Source organism: Hemiscyllium ocellatum, chromosome 28 (assembly GCF_020745735.1).
Source record: "Hemiscyllium ocellatum isolate sHemOce1 chromosome 28, sHemOce1.pat.X.cur, whole genome shotgun sequence".
Lineage (NCBI taxonomy): Eukaryota > Metazoa > Chordata > Chondrichthyes > Orectolobiformes > Hemiscylliidae > Hemiscyllium > Hemiscyllium ocellatum.
The window spans coordinates 18,343,869-18,363,576 of record NC_083428.1 but is presented as its reverse complement, the minus strand read 5'-3'; the positions used below and the strand labels follow the sequence as shown (position 1 = coordinate 18,363,576).

General features: G+C 42.7%; 1 protein-coding gene across 2 annotated transcripts in view; it reads right to left on the bottom strand.

Annotated features, from left to right (window-relative positions):
- Positions 1–211: 211 nt before the first annotated feature.
- Positions 212–19,708, bottom strand: part of cbarpb (CACN subunit beta associated regulatory protein b) — a 182,558-nt gene continuing 163,061 nt past the window's right edge. For both annotated transcript variants that reach the window (XM_060846261.1, XM_060846263.1), the window contains exon 10: positions 212–1,509. In XM_060846261.1, coding sequence (XP_060702244.1) covers positions 231–1,509 — 1,279 coding nt within the window. In that variant the 3' untranslated portion in view covers positions 212–230. The remainder of the gene's footprint in view (positions 1,510–19,708) is intronic.

Sequence of the window (19,708 nt, the reverse complement as noted above, 5' to 3'; positions counted from 1 at the left end):
TATTCTTAAACAAAAGCAAAGGTATTCTTCTAATAAAACATTTAAATATACTAGGGATTAAAGCTCCAAAAACATCTAATCATTCTTTAATGGAAAACAAAATGAAGCATGTAGTGTAGTATAGCAGCAAACATTCTTGGTGTATTTCTCTGGACGGTCTAAGACTAGCATCAATGACAGAATTTTTAAAAATCAAATTGAGAATCACTCTTCTTCCACAGAGAAAAAGGCTAAACAGGGCTGTGATCTGGTGAAGCATGTGTGACAGTTACTACTACACAATCAACACTCTCCTTTGACTTCTTGAGACTCGTGTACAGCCTGTCTTCGATGCTCGTCGTTAATTTGTCTATGGGATCGGCCCCTATCATTTGAGGTCCATATGCAAAGTCTGTGGGTCTGTTTGTCTCCGTGAAGCCACTGATTTGACCTAAAGACTGCGGGAAGTCTGTTTGGTCTGGCTGTTCGGTTTGGTCAGTGGCATTTCCTTGCTCGGCTGTTTCTTCCTCAATGATTTGGATTCTTGCTTCAGCATCAACACCGGCTGTTTCTGAGCCTGAGGGTTCAGCCTCTGAGTGTTTGGACGTGGGTGATTTGACGTGTTCCTGGCCGCTCTCACTTGGCTCTTCATCCGTGGCGCTGATAATGCGTGGTAAGGTGCTCTGGTATCGATGATCTAGTGGATAATTCACACTGTCGCCTCTCCGGAGGGGGTTTCGGTGGCGTTCCAGTGCAGGCGGATAGCGGATCCCTGGGTCACTGTATTGCTTGGTCCTTTGCCATTGCTTCCGGAGATGGATACGAGACCGGTGCTTGGACTTCAGTGGAGAATCATCAAACTGAGGGTCATGTCGGAGAAATGCATTGAATAAGGCATCGGATTTCTCATCAATACTGTAATCCCGCCTGTGCAAATAGTCTCTAGTGACAAACATTTGGCCATAGGGTGACCAGTCAATCGGTTCACCCCCCACTGCCCCCTCTTCCTCGAACTCCTCACTCAAGGGTTTTGCATCGTAGCTTTCAAAGACAGTCCCTTTGCGCCCAGAACTTGTGAAAAACCTCCTCTTCTCTGAGGCAGTTGTGTCCTGCGTCCCGCGTTCACTGTCACCCCTCGGGATCCTCTCTTCCAGCGCTCTGCTGGGAGCCTCGATCGAGGCGTAACCACTGTCCATCTGCAGCAGCTTCCGGGTGTTGGTCTCACTGTCGCTGACCCGCTCTGACCCCACGCTGTCCTGTTTCAGCCGCTTGCTGCCAGTGACCTCTTCAAGATCATCCGCCTCGTCAGCCGTGTCCTGGGAGAAGGTGGTGAGCAGGCCACCCACTGAGCACACGCTCTCGGCATCACTTCGCTCCGACTCCTTGTCATTGCTGCTCTGCTCTGATGATATGTAAAGTTCGAGAGAAGCTCGAAGGTTCCAGATATCTCGGCAGATCCTCTGCTGATCTGAGCTCTCCCTCCTCTCAGTACTTTCACTCCCGTTCGGCAGATTCTCTGCCGCATCTAACCTGAAAGAAAACCAAGCTTATCTCAGGAAAATGTGGGAGACAGCAGCACAGCATTTACAACACTTAACTTCTACATTGCTTGGTTCGTCAGTATTAGCACCATTAACTTCCTACTTGGAGCAGGTCGATTCATTCAGTGGACGTGATGGTTGACCTTGTCAACTCACATTCGGGTTTGAGCTGTTAGAATAAATTACTGCCTGCCTACTCATTTATAACCAGTGGGTTGTATAGTCTCAACTCCTTCTCAAATGACAAGTTTTTTTTCATAGCCCTGACATTGTGGTGTCTGTCCGCATATAAGAACACACCAGCTTCATTTTAGGGGGAAAATGACCACAGAATGGGGGAAAAGGGACATGACATTCTCAGTAATAAATTTCATTGATATAAGTATATGCCCTATAGTTGATGCAATGTCAGAATGAAATTGCTTAGAATGTCCAGGTAAGAAATGACACTAAAACGTTATAATGAATGTCTGATTGAGTTAAGACTCAGGCTTTAATCTTTCACCTTTGGGCTGGAACAAGATAGCTACAAAGTTCTGTTATAGGTCAGTGTACATTTTAAATTATTATTCTAGTTGCTCACCCACCCTATACCTAATGATGCCATTATCTTTTCCTCTATTTAAATCAATTCCTTTATTAATGGAATGGAATTGTTTGTGACAGCAACATTTTCAATTTAACTGGCATCAAGGATAAAATTAGCTAACCATGCATTGTTAGCAAAGAACATCATGGGATATATTTTCTCCATAGCAACAGTCAGTGGGAAGGAAGGTTGATTGTTCCTATCCTTCCTCCTGCACATTCTCAGTGGGAATTTGGACAAATCTCATTAGAAGGAAAATTGTTCTGAACTGAATACACTCATTCATGTTCCCCAAACCAGAAATAATTCTTGCAGCGTTCAGCTAATGCTCCAGTCTCCTGGCAGGAGATATTAAACTTGTTAACTTAGCTATGAATATTAAAGCCATTTTAGTTATAGGATGAAATAGTTAATTTTCAATTTGCACTTCCTGACAAATAGCTCAAGCTAAGGTTAGAAACACTGACTCGTGCAGACTGGACCGGAACTAATGGCAGTGATGATGACCATAACTGGAGAGCCTGTGGAAATCCCATTGTGGTTACTTCCAGGAGGACCAATGAGATTTAAATTGAAATCAGGCAGCCTGCTGCTTGCCAATCAATTCTCAGGGTCTTCACAAAGAGGATCCTGTTTAGCAGACTAACGTCTAAATTTGAATTAGGCATCAAAAGACTTTAAGAGGTTTATAAGGGATATGTTACTTAGCACAAACACTAGTTTCCACCTTTCCCTTCTGGACCCTTTTCCTGTCTAGATACCAACTACCAGGGAAGAACCCAGCTCTTTAAGTCCAATGCGCATTATCCAGCTGAGCTGGTTTAGCCTTAAGAGCACATGCATTTCTAATATTGACAGATCCCACCTCAAGCAGCATCCAAGGATCAAAAGAGTTGATGATTGAGGACCTGAAGAAGGGTCTTGCCTGAAACTTTGACTCTCTTGCTCCTTGGATGCTGGCTGACCTCTGTGCCTTTTCCAGTGCCACATTTGATCAACTCTGATTTCTCCAGCATCTGCAGTCCCCATTGTCTCCTGGCTAATCAGAGGTTGACAGCACTTTAGATCCAGTGGTGCCACCAGGAATGGTTGTACCGCAGGAGATCCGAGAGAAGAAATGTTACTGCAGCTCTTGGAATCCAAGCGAGCAAAGGCCTCACTGTGCTGTAAGTGAGCTGGGATGGGTGGTTGCCTTAAAGGATGCTGAGGATGGCATCCCTCCATTGGACACAAGCTGTCTAAGAAGGAGAGACCCCACTCCACTCAGGTTGAAGGAGGGCTCATTAAGGTAAACTTATCAGCTTTGCCAACAATGTATGCTTTCCTTCCACACTGCAAGATGAGGCTCCTAAGTTGCCACTTAAGAATTTCAGTTAGCCTCAGAGTAAGAGTGTTGACTTAGACCTTTCCATTGGATCAAATCTTGAAAATTGGAAATGTGATAGGATCTCCATCCTGCTCTTTCCCTCTTGATTACATGTCACTCTACTCCAACCCCCACCCACAACCCCTTCCACTCAACCTGTATCCAAGTCTGTTCCTGTGGGGAGCCTTAAATTCTTCCCACTGTAAGGCCATATTATTTAGAAGCAATACTAGGCCATTTAACCCATCAAATCTGCTCTGCCATTGATAAACCTGAAAGGTTACTTTCCTGTCTTTTCCTCACAACCCTTGATTCCCTTCCTGATTAAAAATGTCTACCTTAGCCTTGAATATACTTAATGACCAAGCTTCAACAGCCCTCTGTGCAAATGTATTCCACAGATGCACTACTCTCTGAGAGAAGAAATTCATTCTCATCTCTGTCTTAAATGTGTGCCTCCTTATTCTGAGACTATGTCCTCTTGTTGTAGACTCTCTCACAAGAGTAAACAACTTTTCAGCATCTATCCTGTCCTGGGGAATTTAGCAAGGCCAATTCACCTGATCTGCACATCTTTGGACTGTGGGAGGAAACCCACACAGACGCGGGGAGAATGTGCAAACGCCACACAGACAGTTGCCTGAGGCTAGAATCAAACCTGGGACCCTGGTGCTGTGAAGCAGCAGTGCTAATCACTGAGCCATCATGCCACAATAAATTTGCCTGTTGTTCTTATACAAAACTGAATAAGGTTACAGTGAAGTGAGTAAAGTGAGTTCAATAAAGCTTTCACACAAACCTTGCATTAAAAGAGGTTTTTGTTTACTTAAAGGATGAGTTGAAAAGTGGCCAAAACAATGAACCAATGACAAGTAAAGAGATTGATAAGTTATAAAAAAGGGTCATGTAATGACGATCAGTGTCAGGATAGGTTAAAAAAAAGTTGGCTGAATGACAGAAAACAGTGAGTCATGGTAAACAGACAGGAGTATGGTAGATAGTGGTATTCCCCAAAGGATTTTGTCAGGACCACTGCTTTTCTTTTGTTGCATATTGAACAGAGGAAAGTTTCAAAAGGTGTTGATGATACTTGATTTGAAGGACTTGAAAACGTTGGGGAAATTATTAACTGGAACAAAATATAGTTGGCTAAGAGAATGGGGAGACAAGAGGCAAATATAACGTGCTGCATCTTGCCAGAAGCATATACAGAGTCAGTTTATTTGAAGGTGACAGGACATATTGAGGAAATTCTTAGCTGGTTATAAATAATTTTGGCCTTTATACACAGGGATATTGGGTAGGAAAGCAGCAAAGTTAAGCTGAACCTTTATAAAGTTTGGGGAGGTCACAAGTAGAATGCTGCATCCACGTCTGGGCACCACACTTAGGAAAGAAATGAGTATCCTTGAGAGAATATAGAATAGATTTACCAGCATAGCTCCAGGTATTGGAGGTTTTTGTTAAAGGGTAGGTTGGCAAAGCTAGGATTATGCCCGAAACATCAATTCTCCTGCTCCTCGGATGCTGTCTGACCTGCTGGGCTTTTCCAGTACCACATTTTTGACTCTGATCTCCAGCATCTGCAGTCCTCAATTTCTCCTAGTCATTATAACCTTAAAGCTAGGATTGCTCTCATTTCACCAAAGGAGAACTATGGGAGGTTTGAGTGAGGTGTATAAGAGTATGATTGGGTTTTCTTAGGGTAGACAGTGAAAACCTGTGTTCCTTTATCTGATGGTAGAAGGTTGAGGGGATACAATTATAAATTTTGGAAAGAAATGCACAAGCTCTGAAGGAGAACCTTTTTACGCAGTGAGTGGTAGTGATATAGAACTCACTGCATTTGAAAGTCTGGGGTCAGAGATGATCAATGGTTTCAAAAGAAAACTGGATTAAAACTCAATGGAAATAAGCCTGCAGGAATACAGAGATAGATCAGGGAATGCAGCTGATACATTAGTCTGGAGAAAGCAGCATTGACTTAATGGGCCGAATGTCTCTTTCTATGCTGTAAATAACTCCATGGCACTGTGGAATGGAGTATTTGAATTCATTTTTCTGTACCAGTTTCTGATACTGAAGTTAATGTCCTCATTTATGATTTGACTATCCATGTGCATTATTAGTAGAAACAAAACTTTGATATGATCAGAATATTTTTAGAAGGTCACACATCACTCTGGAATAAAATAAAAGGTATTACACCCCCATACCATCTTAGACATCTCATATCTCACATTGTAAGCCTCTATAATGAACTTGCACCAAACTAATTATTTGATAATAATTGCTCAAGACAGAATTGAATCTACTAGAATTGGTCATCTATTGCCTTTGGCTTTTGTGAACTCTTATTTACATAGCACTGGTTTCAAAACAATGAAAGATTGAACTGCACAGATGTAAGATTGGACATGTAGAGTTGCTACAACTAGCTCCAGTTCTCAATAGTTCATTGATGTAAACATCCACCCAGACCAGCAAGACTAATCCAGGCAGTGACTAAAATCACTGTCTGGCCGTGACATGTCAGAGTGGGTGGAGGGAAACCAACAACCAACCTGCATCCATTTCCTCCTCACATACTATTCATACACATTTTACAGACAAAACCTTTCGATTCCTTTTAAGGCTGCATTATGATCATATCAATTAAGGGGAAGTGGGTTCTGATTAAATAAAAGCGTATTGTACATATATTATCATTTGGGATTTGTATTTTAATATAGGTATATATGCATTTTGATCAATCCTGTAAAGGATTTGTTTTGAAAGGTCAGAAAGTCTTTTTGTACGTGATTTAAATATGCGAATGGGACAAAATCTTTCAGAGAACCGTAGCAAAAGTGATGCTCCCCTTCTGTGTTGTAAAGGTACATGATTTTAATTATGGAAATCTGAATCTGCATATCTAAATAATCAACTTTTTCACGCAGAGGGTGGTAGGTGTATGGAATGAGCCGCCAGAGGAAATGGTGGAGGCTGGTACAATTACATCATTTAAAAGGCATCTGGATGGATATATGAATAGGAAGGGTTTGGAGGGATATGGGCTGGGTGCTGGCAGGTGGTACTAGATTGGGTTGGGATATCTGGTCGGCATGGACAAGTTGGACTGAAGGGTCTGTTTCTGTGCTGTACATCTCTATGACTCTGTGCAATTTCTAAGAAAGCACGTGACTTCAATCAAGTACAGGACAGGACAAACTGGATAAAATATTTGTGCTGCTGAGTTTGCAACAGACCAGAGGTCATTTGTTTAGTCTTTGCCTTCAGTTCAGAAGAATCAGGAGTTCCGTTCAAAAGGAAGAACAATCTCCTCCTAGTGAGGGAAGCAACTTTTTGGGTCAGGACAGCCAGTCACCCTGGTAGGGCTGTTTTAGCATGTGAAGTACCCAGTTTGTGACTGTACAGAAACTGAAAAGAGGTTTAGCCTGTCAGACTTATGAAAGGCTCTTGCCAGCAGACTCTAAAAGGAATCATAAAACTATCACAATAGTCTGAGCAAAACAAACTGGGAAGAGAAAGTGAAGTAAGTAAGTAAAGAGTTGAGTTAGGAGTGATATTTATCTAAGACTGAGTATGTGTAAAAGGATAATGTTGGGAAATAGGTTGAAACTTTGTTTTGTGGTTTGTGTTAAGATCTTGCTGTCCTATATCGCTTTGTTTGACTTGTTTCCTTTTGTATAATGGATTGATGTTCTGCTGTTAAGGAATATCTGCAGCAACTTATGAGATGTTTTAATGACTACATTGCCCAATAATCAACTACAAAAATGAAACGCAAGATCCATTAAGCCTGGCTTTTCTGGGATTAGACTTGTACACAGTATTATGTGGTGGTGGAGGCCTGTGACCAGTGGAGTGCTGGGTCCACTACTTTTCATCATTTATTTCAATGATTTGGAGTGAACATAAAAGGTATAGTTAGTAAGTTTGCAGATGACACCAAAATTAGTGGTGTAGTGGACAGTGAAGAAGAATACCTCAGAGTACAATGGGATCTTGATCAGATGGGGTAATGGGCTGAGGGGTGGCAGGTGGAGTTTAATTTAGACAAATGCGAGGTGCTGTATGTTGGAAAAGCAACCACACTGTAGGGAATTTAATATAATTTAAAAATGAGATCAGGGCTTATACACTTAATGGTATGGTCCTAAGGAATGTTGCTGAACAAAGAGACCTTGGAGTGCAGAGTCATAATTCCTTGAAAGTAGAGTCACATGTAGATAGGATAGTGAAGAAAGCATTGGTCAGAGTATTGAGTATAGGAGTTGGGAGGTCATGTTGTGGCTGTACAGGACATTGGTTAGGCCATTTGTGTCCTTCCTATCAAAAGGATGTTGTGAAACTTGAAAACATTCGGAAAAGATTTACAATGATGTTGCCAGGGTTGGAGGATTTGGACTACAGGAAGAGGCTGAATAGGCTAGGGCTGTTTTCCCTGGAGTGTCGGAGGCTGAGATGTGACCTTATAGAGGTTAATAAAATCATGAGGGGCATGGATAGGATAAATAGACAAAATCTTTTCCTGGGGTAGGGGAGTCCAGAACTACAGGCCATAGGTTTAGGGTGAGAGGGCAAAAATATAAAAAGGACATAAAGAGCAACTTTTCCACGCAGAGCTTGGTGCGTGTATGGAACGAGTTGCCAGTGGAACTGGTGGAGGCTGGTACATTTGCAGCATTGAAACAGCATCTGGATGGTTATATAAATAGGAAGGGTTTAGAGGGATATGGGCCAAGTACTGGAAAATGGGACTCGTTTAGGTTAGGATATCTTGTCGGCATGGACAAGTTGGACTGGAGGGTCTGTTTCCGTGCTGTACAGCTCTATGACTCATAGATCATACAGAGTGTTCAACTGGAACTCCAACCCCTCGCAATGTACAAAGGGAGTTTTACCAATGCCAACACACTCATTGACTGGTGTTGAGAAAAATTTAAAGACTTGAAGCTGAGTCTAGCAAGGTAAAAGTAAAACTACTTTAACTCAGTTATGCAACTTTTTGAAGTTGCTCAAAATCCAGTTAGGCCAATTTATGAATTGAGTAAAAAGTGAGGTCTGCAGATGCTGGAGATCAGAGCTGAAAATGTGTTGCTGGTTAAAGCACAGCAGGTTAGGCAGCATCCAAGGAACAGGAAATTCGACGTTTCGGGCCAGCGCAAAGGGCTCTGGCCCGAAACGTCGAATTTCCTGTTCCTTGGATGCTGCCTAACCTGCTGTGCTTTAACCAGCAACACCATTTTCAGCAATTTATGAATTGGACTATTCATCTAAACTAATCAATATCATCTTATATGCTACATATGAGCTCCCTCCCACCCTATTTGTGTTATTTGGTACTGGAACATAAGTAACAAGAAACAAAAACTATGACAGCTAAGAGCTAATTCTAACTGGGTAATCTTTGTGCATGATAGCAGTGAGTGGAATAGAACTAGCAGCAGCCATTAATGTGCTATTATAATTGTAACAATGATTTCAGATTACAAACTTATTTGCCTTGGCAATGTGGTTGTGAATCAGAGACAGGTTATTGCACCATTGCAGGAAGTGGCAATGAAGCTGGAGTAAGTTATAACTCACAAAAATGAGTGTGTGGAACTCAGATCACATTGCATTAGAGAGAGATGTAAGAATTTAGAAGAACAATTCTCGCCATCGTATCAGTCCACCATGTTTACATTACTGTTTTTCCCCTTCATCTCTCCATCACAGTTTTTTTTTAACCATTTGGAAAGGGAGGGGATGGAAAGTTTTTTTTTATTTAAATACTGATCCTACATTCAATTAACAAGTATGATTCATGGCAAAACCAGGGTGATCATTTTTCTCATCCCTCTAAGACATTGGTTTAGTTTGTTACCAATCCAGACAAGAGTCAGTGAAATTTCCTCCTGACAGGCAGCCTATAGATTTTAACCCAAACCCCTGGTTGGTTCAGAACCATTTCTAGTGCCTTATATATTGCTATATTTTCATCTTCAGATCATATATAGAAAGATTTGATGAACCTATATTTTCATTCATTTGAAGAAAGCACATATTAAAAGTAGATGAAGAGCAGAACCCTTTACAATGTGTCCAGTTGTTTCACATTTTCTATTCACTTGAGAGACATGGCATCACTAGCTGAGCCAGCAGGTACTGTCCTTGTGGTAATGAATTATTAATGAAAAGAAATTGGTAAGGTGAAAATGTGCACTGAAAACTAGGCTCAACTGTATATTTTTCTTATGCGTCAAGTTTACAAGGATGAATATGGGGTGGATTGGCATGTTCAATCTATTTTTCAAAATTTGAGTCCCCTTTCAGATTTTAATATAACACCCATTCAGTTTCAGCAAATGATAAAACAAATAACGAAACCGTAAATCTTTCAATAGTCTCCAGCACTGGGAACACAAAATACGTCATTTGCAGTCTTCTTCCTGCCCAGCACCTTCCTAACTAGGGTTCTGCATTCACAAAGCTTGCCCAAGTTGAATTAGCACAGCACAATGTACTCACCACACTCTTGGATTTTTTTGTTTAGGAATTAGCTAATATAATATTTTCCTACACAGCCAGATAAAAATTTGGCTCCTTACTGGGACCTCTTGCTCTGTCACTCATGAAGCATTGAAGTGCAGCCTGTTTCAGTAAATCAGGAGTATAGTATGAAACCATGTAATGCACAACATATCTGCTATTAGGATGGAAGTGCACATCCTTAAATTCACAAAAGTGCTGTAACTAACATGTGTCAATGTCATTTGTAAGCTAATTTGCTTCATGAGGTCAATTAGAAGATAATTGTTTTCAGACTGCCAGTGGACTCCACCCTCCTCGAGGTTACAAAACATTGTCAAAAATAGCTGCCTTTTATTTCCATGAAATTGTTGTACATCTGCAGCACAAGTTGACATCCTAAGGGTGATGGGTTCAAACAGAAGACACTCATACATAATATTCCAGTTTATTTTGAAAGTCCAGGCCTTGCCAAATATAATTTTTCAGACACAGCTATGTATAGGTGACAATGAGGTAGATTTGATTGACTGGCAGAGTTCACTCAGAGCTTGTACAAGGGTGACACATTTAGAAAATTCTGCTGCTGAGGTCAATTTGCCCAAAACAATTTTCTAGCCATTAGATTAATGAAAATTCTGTGGATGTGCTGACCTTGATAGCAGCCTTTCTGGTGTTAGTGTCTAAAGTAGGAAGCTTTGAACTGGGAGTACTAATCCATAAATTCTACCACAATATAAATGAAACTCAAATCCATGTGATAGATTTTCATCTTGAGAGGTGGTATAAAATGGGAAAAACTGCATGAGCAACTCTTTACATACTCTGCAAAACAATCAATTACATTGAAGTCAGATGGGATATGTGAGAATTTCTACCGTAATATTCTAATAATTTATTTAACTGGTTGCTAAGTTAGATGTATTCAAATTGTCTTTAATCATTTGCACCTCCCAAAATCTCCCTCCTTTAAGTACAATTATGGTACATTGGTTGAAATTCTTTTTGGAAGTGCTTGATTGGATGAAAAAATAGAAAATGCTTCTCATTTCCTACTGCTTACCATCAGTCAGCCTTTTAACAGGCACACAGGTCAAAAATGTTCAGAAAGACAGACAGATTCATAGATTGTCAATGGAGGCTTCTCAGTTTCATTACCACAGGACAGGAGTAGAAAACCATATAATGCACATTCTGCTGTTCAAGTGGAGATGCACATTGTTAAATTCTCTGGACTCAGCGTGCTGTAACTGGACATGGCTCAAAATCAGTTGTAAGCTCGTTCCTCTTCAGCACATCATGAGGCCAATTAGAGGATAATTTTTTTTTTCTGATTTGCAGTGGACTTCTCCCCAAGGTTACAAAACATTGCTGAAAATGATTGTCTTTTGATTCCCTGAGATTCATCGATTGACACAGCTATTTCTGAATTTCATTGACTTTATGGCATGGCACATATTCGTGTTTATGCAGTGAGTGTACAGGAGCTCATCCTAAGCAGATGCCAAGTCTTAGTGAGGTTCCAGCCACCTAAGAGTCAGAGTGAATGTTGAGGACATGCCTGATTTGTACCATTCACTATACCCGATGACAGCAAGACCTTTTGGTGAATTTTGGCATAATAATTGCTTTCCTGCTTGGAAATGTTCTGTAGTGATGCTGGGACTATGCTGAAACTGGAAAATGTAAACATAATTAGATGAAACTAAGGGGCTAGTTTCAATCTGCAAGGAAGCCTATGTAGAGGGGATAATGAAGATATTATGAAAAGATGTGATCCAAATATCAATTTTTAAAGGAATATGTGGACTTTTGTAAATATATTTTGAACTTTTAAACAAAGAACACTTTATTAAGGAAAACACTGAGTTTAACAACAACTTTTACATCTGCAAGAAACAGGGAGCCTGGATCGAGTCATATGTTTGAGAACTTTCAAAGAGAGATTACGTGACTCAGTAGGCTGATGGCATTATTGCATGTTTGAGCTCAGTCAGAGAGAATGTGACCAGCCCGGGGAGCAACAGCCCATTTCCCACTCCCTCTCTTTCTTTGCAACCCCTCTCAACACAGTGTCAGGGAGGTCACTTTTACCACTCATGGCGGATTCCTGCAGAAGACTTTTGGCATTGATCTCTTTGCTGAAGGCAAAGAGAATTCAGCCAGTTCAAACTGTTCCAGTGCCGTCAGTTTGTGTGAGCGGAATAACTTCAAAGTCAGAACACCATTTAGGATAATTCATGACTTATTCTTTTTCATGAGTTTAACTAGTGTGTTGTGTTGCTACAGTCTTATCAGACCATTAGGGGCTGCCCCCTCATTAGAGAGAAGTGACTGGTGGTGATTTAACCTGAGGGCCACCAGATCTCAGGTGAGGGAAGAGGTTGAGAAGGAAAGTCCATCATGGTAACTTCAAACTAGTGATGGGAATTGAACCCACGCTGTTGGCATCACACTGTTCTGTAAACCAACAATTTAGCCAAATGAGCTGAACCAATTCCCAATTTGACTAGTTCTTGGCAAAACAAAAACTTCACAATTTTACCACCACAGAGTTTTTATTTGTTTTTCCTTAGACTTGTGTGTGTTAGCTTTTTCTTTACTGTTTGTTAATAATTTTTGTTTGAGTAAGTTTGTTTTTCAGGAACAAACCAGTTATTTGCTGCTGATGTAAGAAACCTTGCTCTTCACATATGTCTTAGACTGTGTCTAGTTCAATATAATTGACCATATAACCAACTTGGCTAAATTTAATTTTTGTTGTGGTCAATGGAAGAATAGGATTACAAGAGGAAATAGTGCACCTGTTCAATCACAATATTAGCAAAAAAAAATCATGAGCCTGTCAGGCATCTGATATAAACCTGCCGACTTCCACATTTCACAAGTCTGAGTACTGAATACTGCAAGTGATGAGTGGGTTTGCAATTCAACTTTGCCAGAAGGCAATTCATTGACGACTTAACCCTCCATTTTGGCATTAGCTGTCAAAGCTGAAAATGTGTTGTTGGAAAAGCGCAGCAGGTCAGGCAGCATCCAAGGGGCAGGAGAATCGACGTTTCGGGCATAAGCCCTTCTTCAGGAATGAGGGAAGTGTGACAAGCAGGCTAAGATAAAAGGTAGGGAGGAGGGATTTGGGGGAGGGGCATTGGAAATGCGATAGGTGGAAGGAGGTCAAGGTGAGGGTGATAGGCTGGAGTGGGGGTGAGGGCGGAGAGGTCAGGAAGAAGTGTGCAGGTTAGGAAGGCGGTGCTGAGTTTGAGGGATTTGACTGAGACAAGGTGGGGGGAGGGGAAATGAGGAAACTGGAGAAATTTGAGTTCATCCCTTGTGGTTGGAGGGTTCATAGGCGGAAGATGAGGCGCTCTTCCTCCAGCCGTCGTGTTGCTATGGTCTGGCGATGGAGGAGTCCAAGGACCTGCATGTCCTTGGTGGAGTGGGAGGGGGAGTTGAAGTGTTATGCCACGGGGTGGTTGGGTTGGTTGGTCCAGGTGTCCCAAAGGTGTTCTCTGAAACATTCTGCAAGTAGGCGGCCTGTCTCCCCAATATAGAGGAGGCCGCATCGGGTGCAGCGGATGCAGTAAATGATGTGTGTGGAGGTGCTGGTGAATTTGTGGCGGATATGGAAGGATCCCTTGGGGCCTTTGAGGGAAGTAAGGGTGGAGGTGTGAGCGCAGGATTTGCATTTCTTGCGGTTGCAGGGGAAGGTCCTGGGAGTGGAGGTTGGGTTGGTGGGGGGTTGGACCTGACGAGGGAGTCATGGAGGGAGTGGACTTTTCGGAACACTGATAGGGGAGGGGAGGGAAATATATCTCTGGTGGTGGGGTCCGTTTGGAGGTGGTCAAAGCATGGATTTCCTGGGATGTTTGAAACCAACTGGGTCAACAAGAAGACAGCCCAGTGGGAATTGCTGACAAGCTTGTGAAGTTGACAGGTTTGGAGTCTTAAAGTCCTGCACCAGTACAACTGTTTCTTTTCCTAAAGGAAAGGATCTTGCTCTTAAAGCCAGATGTGAGAGTATGGCAGTCACTTCTGTGACCCTTCAACTTTGATCTGCACTTCTGCTGCTCTACCTCAGAGCTCTGAAAAACAGCAAGAGAAGCTGTGCTTGCAAACACCACCAGCTGCAGGAGTGACACCAACATGAACAGAAGTCATAGCAAGAGCAGCAAACAACAATTTTGTCTCAGCCAGATGGCTCCACCAGGCAGAGGGGATAAACACAGAGCTTCAGCTCCTAAGTATGCATGTAAGATTTACTAACAGAGGAATAGTTATCTTGCTATGTATGAACAATGGTGCTTTAGGCAGCTCAGACTTTCTTGGTAGGTCAGGGCCGACCTCTGCCACATTTTGGGAGATTTCTTGGTCCAGCTGCGAATACATTGAGAGTTCAGGTGGTTAAGATGATGACAGCCCTGAATTTGTTTGCCTCCAAGGATCTGCTGATGACATCTTGAGGATTTTACAATCTGCTGCACATAGATCTGCCTCTGAGGTGTGCTGATCCCATGTTTACAAGTTCAGGTTCACTTTGCAAGCCATGAGCCATGAGCCATTCTCAATGCAAGGGCTCTCAGATTGCTGCATTGCCTAGATTGCCAGACTCTAGGAACTGACTGTTTACACCCACATAGCAATCAAGGTGCCAGAGGTTCAACCAGCAATATTTGTCAAAGAAAATGATTCCACTGCATTAATGTGCAGCTGGTACATTACTACTAGAAAATATTCATGATGTCTGTGTAAGGTAGCAAGAAGTGGCCATGATGCTTTCACTCTAAATCCGTCAAGTCTCTCAAAGATCATCCAAGTCTCAAACAGATATAATGGATAATTGTAGTGGTTCTGTTCGCCGAGCTGGAAGTTTTTGTTGCAAACGTTTCGTCCCCTGGCTAGGAGACATCATCAGTGCTGTGGAGCCTCCTGTGAAGCGCTTCTTTGATGTTTCTTCCGGCATTTATAGTGGTCTGTCCTTGCCGCTTCCGGGTGTCAGTTTCAGCTGTCCGCTGTAGTGATTGGTATATTGGGTCCAGGTCGATGTGTCTGTTGATGGAATTTGTGGATGAATGCCATGCCTCTAGGAATTCCCTGGCTGTTCTCTGTCTGGCTTGCCCTATGATAGTAGTGTTTTCCCAGTCGAATTCATGTTGCTTGTTGTCTGAGTGTGTGGCTACTAGGGATAGCTGGTTGTGTCGTTTTGTGGCTAGTTGGTGTTCATGTATGCGGATTGTTAGCTGTCTTCCTGTTTGTCCTATATAGTGTTTCGTGCAGTCCTTGCATGGTATTTTATAAACTACATTAGTTTGGTTCATGTTGGGTATTGGCTCCTTTGTTCTAGTAAGTTGTTGTCTGAGCGTGGCTGTTGGTTTGTGTGCCGTTATGAGTCCTAGGGGTCGCAGTAGTCTGGCTGTCAGTTCTGAAACGCTCCATACATCAGGAGTGTTTCAGAACTGACAGCCAGACTACTGCGACCCTTAGGACTCATAACGGCACACAAACCAACAGCCATACTCAGACAACAACTTACTAGAACAAAGGAGCCAATACCCAACATGAGCCAAACTAATGTAGTTTATAAAATACCATGCAAGGACTGCACAAAACACTATATAGGACAAACAGGAAGACAGCTAACAATCCGCATACATGAACACCAACTAGCCACGAAACGACACGACCAGCTATCCCTAGTAGCCACACACTCGGACAACAAGCAACATGAATTCGACTGGGAAAGCACTACTATCATAGGGCAAGCCAGACAGAGAACAGCCAGGGAATTCCTAGAGGCATGGCATTCATCCACAAATTCCATCAACAGACACATCGACCTGGACCCAATATACCAATCACTACAGCGGACAGCTGAAACTGACACCTGGAAGCGGCAAGGACAGACCACTATAAATGCCGGAAGAAACATCAAAGAAGCGCTTCGCAGGAGGCTCCACAGCACTGATGATGTCTCCTAGCCAGGGGATGAAACGTTTGCAACAAAAACTTCCAGCTCGGCGAACAGAACCACTACAACAAGCACCCGAGCTACAAATCTTCACACAAACTTTGAATAATGGATAATTGTTTGTAGACTAAGGTTAATGAATAGGGTTAATGACATTGATGTACAAGAAAGGCATAACTGAAACCACATGTGCACATGTTGGGCTGATGTGATTCAGGAGCCCAGGCACCCTTCAATATGCACCAGTATGGATCTATAAATGACAATAGTCTGCTGCATCTTGAGCATCAGAGCGCAGCTGAGAGGGCTGGAGTTGGAGGATAGGAAGCTGATAACCACTCTGAATATGCAGAAGGGGAGGACCAACAGGAAGAGGAGCTGCATGTGGCCAGTTGCTGACAGCAGCACACCTAGCTCCCAGACATACACAAGATGGCCATGTACTGATAGGATTCAAGATTAGAGTGGTGCTGGAAAAGCACAGCAGGTCAGGCAGCATCCAAGGAGCAGGAAGATCGATGTTTCAGGCCGGAGCCCTTCATCAGGAAGGATTCAGCCAGTCTGAGGTTGTGCAATCATGTGGCTCATCAATGCTGAAATCATTTCCCACAGCATAAAGCATTCCCACCGTCAATAACTCATCCATCCCACTGACACTCACAGTCAGCTTCTGCTGTTATTATTACAATTATCTCAAGAGTCCTGCCCTATTGACAGACCATAGAAATGACTGGGTAATGGATATTTGAAATAAAGTTGCTAGCATAAATAAATCTTTCATTTTGACACTTTAACACATGGTTCTCTAGTGTGACCTAGCTTTTCTTTTCTTCATCCTATTAGCTCTTCCTGTTTTGACTCCTGTGGCTTCAGTACAGCTAGGTACAGGTTGCTTGTTCCTCTGCTCTGACTGAGTGGTCAATGCTCTCTGCATATTGAACTCTGGGGACACCCCACTATGGACTGCCTATTTGTACTTGTGCAGCAGCAGACATGGTCACTGGGGCAGGGACCCTAAATTTAGGGGCTCTTGCTGCGTGGGGGGCAAGATGGGAGGTGTGCGAAGTTTTTGAGCAGTGCCCTCACCTCCATGTGTCCATCTTCATTCTCATGGCCCACTTTCACAGCCCTGCTGGACAAGAGCTGGGGAGTGTTTCATGCATAGTCGAAATGAGGCTTTCCTCCAAACTACTGAAGATGACGAACTAAGGATGTAGGTCATTCAGTGAAGGTCCATACATACTCAATTGCTCCATCCATCTGACCATTCTTTCCTTGCAGGTGGACCATCTGTGCAAAGACCTAGGACATCATGGCAGTCAGAATAAAGGTAAATGTCTCCAGTCTCTCTCTGAGCATAGTCCCCTGGAAATGTTGACAGAGCCTCAAACAGTCTCGGTAGCTGCTCCAGATTGGTCCTTTTGGTCGATGACCCTCCAAACTCAGCATATGCATTCAGTTGTGCAGAGTTTGGAGGGAATTATACCCTCCAGTGTGAACTCTCTGCTGCTTCCCCCATCTCCAAAACCTGCTCCTGCACAAAAGCCATGTTCAGTTCACCAGGTGACATCTACTTGCCTTAGAGGCTACATCGTTTTCTATGCATCTGAAATACTGGAAGGTGGGATGAACTGTGTGAAAGTGCTTCCTCAGAGTGTGCAACCTTCTCTGAGGTCACCTGGGTTTCTTCCTACTTCAGCTCCTCCATTACTCTTTAAGAACCTGTGGGAGCTGAAAGGCATGAAAATAGATCTGCCTAGGGGAAAGTGTTCATACTCATCATTGCACAGGCGATCATACAGAGCACACCACTGCAACAAAAGTGATGTAGGTTCCATTTAGCTGTGTGATATTTAACTGTGCCATCAGGTATCTGGGAGATGACAATCTCTCCATCTCCCATGGTCATGTTCTCTATCACGCCATAACGTTTTAATGTGTTGTCCTCCACAGCAGTCAGAGAGTTGAATATTCAAGAGCTTCCCCCACAGCTCTCTGCCTTTCCCTGGGTCTCTGTGCTCTCCTGTCCTGCAAGAAGATAAAGCAGTGTTATGGATGTCAGAAATGACGGTAATGAGATGATAGCGGATCAGCATTTGTGGAGGGTCACTGTGAGGGATGGGTATGTGATGGATACAAACTGGTGATGAAGAGATGCCTGGTGAGAGAACAGTGGGTGCAGTAGCAAGTTACATTGGTCAGAGACAAGTTATGTTGGAGAAGAGTGATGAGGATAGGTGTGAATGTGACACGTCACTCACCTTCATCGCCCTGATGAGGTTGATGGCTCCCTTTCATTTGTTATACTTGAGCATCCTCTTGCTGTACAATTCATCAAGCAGTTCCAGCCAGGTCGGCCTTACTTCAGTGCATGGCCTCTTCTTCTAGTTTAGTGGGAACAGTATTGATTCTGGTCCCAATAGTTCACAGCTCCCAATCTGGAGATGTCTCAGAGAATTGGGTGTGGCGATGATTTTGGGGGAATGGGGTGTTGGCAGAACGATGGAGGAGCTGTCTCACATTACTGCTCCACCATTACTATCACCAGTATCTTGAATATTGAAACATGGTGACCATTTTGACTCCCACCAGGGTCTGAGGCTTGAAGATTCAGTTTCAGTTTGTGATCAAGGCTATCGACTAAGATTGATCAGAAAACCCAGAAGTGGGATCCAATTCTATAGTTGAGGTAAGAAGCATCAGAAAAGCCCATGCCATATGCTCCCTTATCAGTGCCAGTGGGTCATTCAGGTTAAATTCTACCCAAACTTTCTCGCACTCTCAATTCTACTTGCATCTTAAACTTCTGAATGAATGGAAAGCTGATCGTATTTAGGTTATAATTAGATGTATTAATAAAGTTATCAATTTAGAATTATTCTTTTTGTTTTCTAGTGTGTAACAATGAAATAAATCAGCACAGTATGAAGTGAGGAATAGATTTATAAAGGGTGTATTCATAGACCTAAGGAACAACTATAAATATTTCAGTACAAGAAATTAGTTTCAAGTGCATCAGTTTTTTTAAATTTAGCCAGTCATCATTCATTTTACACACAGCGATGTTCTGCACAGCACTGAGATAACTGATAAGCTAATCTGTTTTTGCTGATGTCGGTTGAGGGGTGAATATTGACTTGGAAACCAGGAGAATGTCTTTCTCTGAAATGTACGCTGAGCAATTGCAAACAGCAGATTTATTAGAAGTTGCATCATTTTGAGCACCCACAACAGGCTCAGTTTGATAAAGTGAGCAGGAGAGGGTTGGAGGGCTTAAACATTAAAATCGCATAACCAATCCCATCTGGTGCTTCCCATGTACCTACATCCATGTTTATAGTGGCAATTTGTGTGGTGTGTTTGTATCTCATTCTTGAGAGAAAGTGAGGACTGCAGATGCTGGAGATCAGAGCTGAAAATGTGTTGCTGGAAAAGCGCAGCAGGTCAGGCAGCATCCAAGAAGCAGGAGAATCGACGTTTTGGGCATGAGCCCGAAGTAGGGCTCATGCCCGAAACGTCGATTCTCCTGCTCCTTGGATGCTGCCTGACCTGCTGCACGTTTCCAGCAACACATTTTCAGCTCTCATTCTTGAGAGACTGCACAGCTAAGTTCAAAGTAATGTTTAAATCTGTCTTCTGCTGTGCTTTTGGTCTGGTTGTCCCTGGATCTGGGAAACTCAACAGCTAAATGGAGATGGGAATCTGGATTCTGCAGGGCATGTCCTTTTAAAACATTCCTCTCTGCTCTCAAG